At 40.7% G+C, this 9,840-nt stretch overlaps 1 protein-coding gene across 1 annotated transcript; it reads right to left on the bottom strand.

Annotated features, from left to right (window-relative positions):
* Window positions 1–217: 217 nt before the first annotated feature.
* Window positions 218–5,180, bottom strand: GPR33 (G protein-coupled receptor 33). Its single transcript, XM_017895873.1, has 2 exons — window positions 5,132–5,180; window positions 218–1,246 (listed from the first exon to the last, which is right to left on the bottom strand). Exon 2 carries the CDS (start codon window positions 1,238–1,240, stop codon window positions 224–226), a length of 1,017 nt encoding a protein of 338 aa, XP_017751362.1. The 5' UTR covers window positions 1,241–1,246; window positions 5,132–5,180; the 3' UTR covers window positions 218–223.
* Between the last annotated feature and the right edge of the window lie 4,660 nt (window positions 5,181–9,840).

Here is a 9,840-nt window from a genome sequence, read left to right as displayed (position 1 = left end):
AAAAAAAAAAAAAAAAAAAAAAAAAAAAAAAAAAAATCACATTTGAAACATGATCTTGCAAATTGCTTGTTTTCTTGCAGCACTTTTATTGCTCAGAGATCTAACGATAGTGCGGCCTAGTTATCTCTCTACTATAGGGACTATAGCATACAAAGGCAGAAGTTATATCTCTGTTGGTATAATTGAGCAAGTGCGTGTTTGCTTAAGCATCTGGAAATTAAATTTAGGCTTCTGAGTTTAGGTTTTGCGCCCTTTCTGCAGAAGAATCTTCACTAAATGTTGACTCAAACAGAGCAAGAATGGACTTCTTGAAGACCTTTTTGAAGTTCTCCCCAGTAAATAAGTAGAGTGTGGGAGAAAAGATAGTATTGAAAGAAGTGGTTAGCACTGTAAGTATCAGAGTAAACTCTAAAAGTAGTGACTGGTTCTTAGTGAGAAGTAAACCCTGGTGTATATGATAGGGCATCCAACACACAAAGAAAGAGACAATGGCAGTCACCATAACTTTGAAGGGCTTGCTGGATTTAAACAGGCCCCTCTCTTTCACCTTACTGGCTACTCTTTCATAACAAAAGATGATGATGAAGAAAGGCAGAAGAAAGCCCAGGAAGAAGCGGCTGATGAAACAGGCTACATGAATCCACTGCCTTAATGCTTGCATCTCCTTGCTTTCCCAGTTAGTAGACACAGCATAGTTATTTCGGCAAGTCACCTTTCCTTCACGGTCATGATGTGTCTCTCTGAAAATCAAATACGGGATGCTGAAGGCAGCGGCTGAGATCCAGACTCCTAGGACAATGCTGGAAGCCCAGCGTGGGGTTCGGTGCTGCTGGGACCACACTGGGTGAAGAGTGAGAAGGTAACGATCAAGACTGATGGCCGAAAGGAAGAAAACAGAGGTGAACATCCCCAGAGACAAAGTGCCATTGAAGACCTTGCACAAGGCAGTTCCAAAGTTCCAGTGATTGTCCTGAAGTTGGGAGGTGGCCATAAATGGTAGAATCAATGTTGAAATAAAATATGAGAGAATGAGATGAAAATATAAGAGAGTATTGACAGTCTGTTTCATCTTGAATCTTAGCACCCATAGATAGAGGCCATTGGTGATGATACCAATTATAGATGAAACGTACAAAGAAAGGGCAATAATCATTTTTGATGCAGGAGCTAGAAACTGAGTGCTGTTTCTTACTAAAGTAGAGGCATTGATCAGGTAATCAGTAGAATTGATCAGATCCATAATGACCTGTGGAGTGAGAAACAGTGCAAATAACAAGAAAAAAGCACAAGAAAAGGTTAAACGTAAAAATTTAAAGAGTAATTTTTTACAGTCATAGGTCTAGTCCAAATGATAATATTTTAACAGCGGTAAGCAAAATATTTCTGCAAATCAAATATTTTTCTAAGGTCTATACTTTTATGTTTTAATGAAGAATTAACATCAGATGAATCTGAGCATCAAAAGTAGAAATATACAGATGAAATGAAATAAATGTGAAAAAGAAGTAAATATTGGGACATTTTGACAATTGTTAAATAATTAGGTAGTTAAAAATCTATTTTTTTTTTTCTGGTCTGTCACCCAGGCTGGAGTGCGGTGGAGTGATCACAGCTCACTCAGCCTTGACCTCCTGGGCTCAAGGAATCCTCCTGCCTCAGCCTCCTGAGGAGTTGGGACTACAGGTGCACAATAGCAGGCTGGCTATTTTTTTTTTTTTGTAGAGACGGGGACTCACTATGTTGCTCAGCCAGGTCTTGAACTTCTGGACTCAAGCGATTCTCCTACTTGGCCTCCCAAAGTGTTGAGATGACAGGTGTGAGGCACTGCACATGGTCAAAAATCTTCTACTTGGATATTAAGCAGAAGTCTGACCCTTTTTAATGGGCAAAACTTGAATAAGACAATGTAGAATAAGTCTTATTTGACTTGGTGAGGGCAAAAGTTGCTAATGAAATGAACTTGAATAACAAAAATAATAGCAATGTGGCAAATTAGTACTCATGGGTTTTATAATTAGATTTCTCTTATGAGCTAATTATATATAGTAAATACTATTATCTAGTATTCTAATACTCAGCACATAATGGTGAGAACTAATATTCATATGGGAGTTGTAAGCCACCACAAGATTGTGAAGTATCTTCAGAAACATCAACAAAAGTGGGAAGTGTATTGTAATAATGTAGTAATTTTTTTTTTTTTTTTTTTTTTTTGAGACAGAGTCTTGCTCTGTCATCCAGGCTGGAGTGCAGTAGCATGATCTTGGCTTACTGCAACCTCTGCCTCCTGGGTTCAATCTATTCTTCTTCCTCAGCCTCCTGAGTAGCTGGGATTACAGACACTCGCCACCATGCCCAGCGAAGTTTTGTATTTTTGGTAGAGACAGTGTCCCACCGTGTTGGCCAGGCTGGTCTCAAACTCCTGACTTCAGGTAATCCATCCACTTCGGTCTCCTAAAATGCTGGGATTACAGGTGTGAGCCACCGTGCCTGGCCAGATGTAGTAATATTAATAGTTCATTCTTGAGGAGGGGACAAAAAGGAGAAAAGTCACCAAACTCATGTTTATCCAATATTTGTGGTATGCCAGGAGCTTTCTATAAAAATCACTTCTGTCTGGGCACGGTGGCTCACGCCTCTCATCCCAGCACTTTGAGAGGCCAAGGCAGGCAGATCACGAGGTCAGCAGATTGAGACCATCCTGGCCAACATGGCGAAACCCCATCTCTACTAAAAATACAAAAATTAGTTGGGCATGGTGGCGCGCGCTTGTAATCCCAGCTACTCGGGAGACTGAGGCAGGATGATCACTTGAACCCGGGAGGTGGAGGGTGCAGTGAGCCGAGATCATGCCACTGCATTCCAGCCTGGGCGACAGAGTGACTCCATCTCAATAAATAAATAAATAAATAAATAAATAAATAAAATCATTTCTGTTTTTCCTCGCAAAGCCTGTGAAGCAAATCTTTAAACAGAGGGGAAAGTGAGGCTTCGTTGGGTTACATGGCTTATCCATCAGTATTTTCCACCATGCCTCCATTGTACCAGGTGGGAAACTCTACTACTGTTTTATATTACTTCTCTGAAACTTGGTAATTCATATGTAGTGATTTTAATAATGCTCCATGAATCAGTGTTTGATTATCTAAAATATACAATTCCTTGGATAATGGATCCCATGGTATCAAAAATATAAACCTGAGAATATTTAGGAAAATAGCTATTATAACAGAGTCATATCAGCAAATTGGTTTTAGATAAATTGGATAAAGCAATGGAAATTACTAATGATGCTTTTTTCCCCACTAAACAAAAACATTCTAAGAATATATACAGATAAGTAAGATAATTGCTATTTATTGTATTTTTATTTATTTTTTAGAGACAGGCTGGAGTGCAGTGGGACGATCCTAGCTCACTGCAGCCTGGAACTCTTGGGCTTCATCAATGCTCCTGCCTCAGACTCCAGATAACTGGGATCACAGGTGTGCAGCACCACATTTGGCTAATTTTAAAATTCTTTGTAGAGAAAAGGGTCTTGCTGTGATGCCCAGGCTGGTGTTGAACTCCTGGCCTAAAGTGATCCTCCCACCTCAGCCTCCGAAAGTGCTAGGATTAAAGGCATGAGCTGCTGTGCCCAGCCATAATTGCTATTTAAAATCACAACTTCCTAAGTTAATTCTGCCTTCTAAGGGAATTGCAAAATTTTCTCTAAAGTAGAAAATGATTTTCAGGAAAATACCTTAGTAGTCTTCTTTGGGAATAAAAAGTAGAGTCTGAAGGGTATGAAATGGACAGGCAACGGCAAATCAAAGAATGAGAACTTGAGAGAGAAGCTTTGTGAAGGCCCTGGGACCTTAAGAAGAGGGTGGACGGCAAGGATGACTTTAAGACACGCAGCACAGAAAAAAACTCAACAGGAGTTTAGGAGTCCTAAAGAGGAGAAAGGGTCAATGAAGTATTTTGAGAAGCAGAAATAACACAGGGGATTTAAAAATAGGAATGTCTAATAATTACAATCTATTTGCTATGCTTTGATATGGTATAGTGTCCCTTTTCCCCATCAACCCTCAGCTGTCTTGTGCTGGTGGTGGTTCTGGGGAATCAAAGTCTCTGTGGTGTTTTTATCCATGGAGTTTGTGTGTAGAGGTGTGCCTGTGATCAGTGTATGTGTATCTCAGTGTATTTGTGTGGTCTCTGTGTATGTATGTGTCTGTGGTCTTTGTGTTTTTCTGTGGAATGTGTGTATGTGTGTCTGTGTTGTGTGTGTGTAGTCTCTTTATGTGTGTGCATGTGAGAAACTAGATACCTGAATTATAGGAAAGATTTTTTTTTTTAATTGTGCATCTGAGCTCTAGAAGGACGTCTGAAAGTAATGTAGAACATGGGCAAAACCATAGTACAACTTTTCTGATCAATGTTGGTAGTGATTCTGAATATCATATAAAGTTTCCTAGGAATTCTGATTTGTTGCACATAACCAGGAGATTTCTTCATCCTTAAACACCTTTAAAATGATTTTAAAGTACTTGAGAATAAATAAATGGGGCAGATCTCAGACTCTGGCATCCCACAGACCTGGGTTTGTATCCTACCTCTACCACTTACCAGCTCTGCACGTTTGGACTTAACTTGTTGAGCCTTTTTCTCCTGCTAAGCCCCTCAGTTTTTTTTTTTTGTTTGTTTGTTTTTCAGACCGAGTCTCGCTCTGTCTCCCAGGCTGAAGTGCAGTGGCGCAATCCTGGTTCACTGCAACCTCTGCCTCCTGGGTTCAAGCGATTCTCCTGCCTCAGCCTCCTCAGTAGCTGGGACTATAGGCACCTGCTACCATGCCTGGCTAATTTTTGTATTTTTAGTAGAGACAGGGTTTCACCATATTGGCCAGGCTGGTCTGAAACTCCTGACCTTGTGATCTGCCCACCTCGGCCTCCCAAAGTGCTGGGATTACAGGCGTGAGCCACCGCGCCCAGCCACAAGTGGCTTTCAGGAAGACCCCACCTCCACTTGGGAACACTGAGCTGCAGGCGCAGGGGAAGGCCACAGGAGCCTCGGGAAGCTGATGTGCAATAAGCCTAGAGGGTCAATTCAGATCATAGCTCTAGGAGAAACCTGCTAGTCCAGAGAATCTTACCTCGGAGCTGTATCTTTATGCCAGATTGGTCTTGAGCAGGCCAAAGTGACTCTACACCATCAATCTTCTCACTAGGAACAGAGTGAACAAAATCAATGCCACTTTGCCTTCATTTCATATGTCTTTCTTCTTGCTGATGCTACTCCCCAAGCTTGAACTTACTATTATTTAAATACTCAGTGAGGTCTTTTCCTCTTTTTGGTTCCTTTTTTCTGTGGAATTTACTGCTATAGAGATATAGTTAGAGAAATGAGTACTTCTTCAAATCATTTCTCCATTTTGAGGGACATTAAAAAATATCTGTAAGTGACCAAGTGCAGTGGCTCACACCTGTAGTCCCAGTGCTTTGGGAGGCCGAGGCAGGAGGATAACTTGAAACCAGGAGTTAGAGACCCAAATAAAAAAAAAAAAATAGCCAGGCCTGGTGGTGCACATCTGTAGCACTAGCTACTTGGGAGGAGAGGCTGAGGCAGGAGGATCACTTGAGCCCAGGAGTTCGAGGCTGCAGTGTTCTATGATCATGGTGGTGAATAGCCACCATACTCCAGCCTGGGCAACAGAGTGAGACCATGCCTCTCAAAAGAGACAGAAAGAGAGACAGACAGAGAGCGAGAGCGAGAGCGAGAGCGAGAGCGAGAGAGAGAGAGAGAGAGAGAGAATTGCATAGGCTAAGTCATTTCATTTAAAAGGCTAATAAGCTTGTTTCAGGTGTTAATTCCCTTCTCGTATTGGGACATCCCCCCAGGCACCCATTCTGCCTCAACTCTAGGGTGTTTGTTAGGATATGGATGGATGGTGTTGGGTACATAAGGAGGTGGTAAATATCAGGCAGGGACCAAAATAAACTCTGGAAATGAGCTACCTAATCTTGCTGGAGAGAATATGGTTAGAAGGAAAAACTTAAATACTGAGTTTCACATTAAAATGGAATTTATGAGGACAGGCCAGAGATTTGTATTATTCAGTTCGGGATGGTGAAGACTGACAGGCAGAACAATCTGCATCTGTATGATGGTTGTAGAATGGTTGGAAAAAACCAGAATTGGTGACTACATCCTAGAAGATGATCTCTTTGTAAGGAATCTTCCAACACAGGTAATGGATTTATGAACCATTGCTGACTGAGCTCTACATTTTCTATGCTCCTCTCTCTAATCCATCTCTGAAATTTTTTTGGATCCCCCTCTGTGCTGACCTCAGTGTCCTGATTTTTTTCCTGCTTGCTTTCCTCTTCATCTCTTCATTACCAATGGAGAAAATACATCAAAACCGCCGTGCAGCGTTGGTTGTCAAGAGTTTAGGAGTCAAAACCATTACCCAGTCTTTGTTAGACTTAGAATTTTATAGCTTTCACTGCTAGATTGTAGCCTTATTAAAAATAGGCTTAAATTTCAGTTCTTAATTCATTTGTGGCTATGACCTTCAACCTAATAACTGATCTTTGCAGGTTAAGGATAAGTTTTCAAACCTGCTACTATGTTTTAAAAGGGATTTTAAAAGGGATTTTAAAAGGAATTGTGACAGGCTTTCATACCCTTGGGGTTAATTCACAGATTTGGAAGCAATCTGAGACATTATTTGATTCAAATCCACTAATTCTGAAGTTTAGCAAACTGAGACTCAGAGAAGTTAAATGAATTACAAAAGATTTTCACCAAGAAAAGCTAAGGGCTCCTTCTTATGCTATCTTTTCAATTAAAAAAAGGAATTTGGACCAGGTTTTTCCTCTTCTCCCCTCACTCTATGTTTCTCATTTCTGTAATTTCTAAAATTCATAAATAACAAATATATTAGAGATTAGTGCTTAACTTTTCTCCTCAAATATGTACTAGGGCTAGTACCACCATTAGATAGCGTAAAATTTGATTATTGTATAACTCTCCTCAGAAATACTCTTAATAGTGAGTATTTTCCTCCCATAGGTGATTAAACCAATGATATTAACAATGTTAGGAAATACACAGAGTGTATTTGAGGAAGTAATTCTCTTCTGTGGCTTTAGTAATGTGGCTTCTTTCAGTTTACTTTTCATATTTCGAATCAAGTCAGGTGATTTCAAAAAAGAACTTACAGAAATGGAAAGAGTTTTATGTTGTTTTGATATAACCACCATTTGAAATACATAGAAATGCAGAAGCAGATGGTACTGCTGAATCAAATGTGTGAAAGGCTAGTAACTCATAGATGCATATAATTTTTAGAGTTGGAAGAGACCAAGGAGTTAATTTCATCTAACTCCCGTTCTGTAAGTATTTCAGATGACTGCAGTTGTATAAGCTATTTCTTTATGAATATGATTTGTCTGCTTATAGATGTTATGCCTGTGTGACTGTCTTTAGTATACCTGAGTGTTTATGCTTGCAAAAATATGTATGTTACTATTGCCTATTTTATTGTGTAAAGTGGCCCATAAAGTGATCTGTTGTTTTTGTTTGTTTGTTTTGTTGTTGTTCTTTTTAAGAGACAATGTATGTCTCTATCATCCAGGCTGGAGTGTGGTGGAGTGATCACGACTGACTGCAGTCTTGACCTCCCAAGCTTAAGTGATCCTCCCACTTCAGCCTCCCCAAGTTACTGGGACTACAGGCATATGCCACTGCACTGGGCTATTTTTTAATTTTTTGTAGAGACGAGGTTTCACTATCTTGCCCAGGCTGATATTGAACTCCTGGACTCAAGTGATCCTCCTGCCTTGGCCTCCCAAAGTGCTGGGATTACAGGCATGAGCCACTTCACCTGGCTAATATGTTTCTCAAATAAATCTTTTAAAAATGTAAATACATTTAAAGAACTTAAAAAAATTTTTTTTAGAATTTTTTTCAGAATTTTGATCTTTTGGGATTTCAACACTTGGGATTGTGGCCCAAACCCCTATAGGTAAGGGTTTAGCACAGTACCTGGCACATGGTATGTGTTAAATATATGATAGCTAATGCCAGGTGGGGTGTCAGAGCCTTGCCATGGAGAGTGATTGGCTTGAGGGTGGTAAAAAGAATTTACCAACAAAAGTATAGGTTTGAAAAGGAAAGTTGTATTAGATGGAAAGAACACTGTAGCAGAGTGCAATGCGTGGGCGCTTCAGCAAGAGAGGACTGAGGGTGCTGCACTGGATTTTCCTTAGGGGTATTTATGGACCTTCAAGCAGGAGCTTAAGGGTAATTTGGACCATATTAGTCACACAGGTCATGATAAATGATTACATTTGTAGACATTTTGGTGCCGTGACATCAGTAAGAATTGTACAATGAGTTTTGACATACATGCAGTCTGAAGATCTATAGAAATTCTAGTTACTTAAAAGTTTTTGGGAAAGAAGCCTGGTACCAGATGCCAGCTTTAGATAGGAAGGACATCTAATTACTTCTGAATTCCTCAGATAAGGAGTTTTGCCTCCAGATGGTCTGGTTGCTGACCACCAGGAGATCTTTGCTCTCCTCAGCTAACATTAGTATTATGGAAGTTGTAGTAGAGGACACCAGCAAGTCCAGTGGGCTGGAGCAAATCTCTGAGCAATGCAATTCAAGAAACATTCATTGAGAATCTATTGTATGTAAGACAGTATTTGAGACTGGGGAAAATAAAGTAAGTAATTCAAAATAATTGCCCTTAATGTTTGTAGTTATTAAAGATGATACCTGAACTCAATAGCTTAGGGATGTTGGGGAGGGCATATTCTGGGTCTTGGAAACAGTATGCTTAAAGGCAAAGCTGAAGAGAGCAATGCTTCATTTGTCTGGCCTGATCCTGTACTTTTCAAGGTCAGTTCTCACTACCCTCCATATTCCAGCATAGTGAGAGTGACAATGCAGGTATCACTCCAGTGGTTTCTAGCCTGGCTGAAGTCACACTCACCTGGAAATCTTTAAAAACATACAAGGCGTTCCTGAGATTTCATTCATGCAATCTTTACCAAGTATTTATTGTATTTGAAGCACTATTCTTGCCACTGGGGAGAGACAGCGATAAGAGTTGTGTTCTTATGGAGCTTACATGCTAGCGGGGAGAAGTGAGCATTAAACCAGTAAATAGAGCCGGATGCGGTGGCTCATGCCTATAATCCCAGCACTTTGGGAGGCCGAGGAGGGTGGATCACCTGACGTCAGGAGTTTGAGATCAGCCTGGCCAACATAGTGAAACCCCTTCTCTACTGAAATTACCAAAAAAAAAAAAAAATTAACTGGATGTGATGGCAGGTGCCATCAGGAGGCTGAGGCAGGAGAATTGTTTGAACCCGGGAGGCAGAGGTTGCAGTGAGCCAAGAGCACACCATTGCACTCCAGCCTGGGCAACAAGAGCGAAATTCCATCTCAAAAACAAAACAAAACAAAAAACAAAAACAGTAAATAAACACATAAAGAAGAGAAACATCAGCTAGCACTACAGTGCTATGCAGAATATTAAAACATAGAAATGTGAGATCATCATGGCAGATGGGAGGCAGGACTAGATTGCGGCTCTAACTCGGATGGACAGAGCAGTGTGTGGAGGCTCACATCATGAATTTTAGCTCCAGAACGACTGCAAGAACAAAGCAGGAATCCCAAGAGAACCCACAGACCCTCTGAAAGAAGCAGACTGCTCCTGCAGGACCCAGGAGACACCCCAAATACTGTGAGTGCCCAAACTGTGCAAGTGGGAAAGGGAGATCTTCCTCTCCAGAACACACACCCCCACTGGGGAAAATGAACGTCTAGTTTGCGGGAAGTTTC

The sequence above is a fragment of the Rhinopithecus bieti genome, unplaced genomic scaffold (assembly GCF_001698545.2).
Source record: "Rhinopithecus bieti isolate Rb0 unplaced genomic scaffold, ASM169854v2 scaffold_21703, whole genome shotgun sequence".
NCBI lineage: Eukaryota > Metazoa > Chordata > Mammalia > Primates > Cercopithecidae > Rhinopithecus > Rhinopithecus bieti.
This window is presented reverse-complemented; position numbering and strand designations above follow the sequence as displayed.

Coding starts and splice junctions, on each gene's coding strand:
- GPR33 (XM_017895873.1), bottom strand. CDS start 1,240: ATGGATCTGATCAATTCTACTGATTACCTGATCAATGCCTCTACTTTA.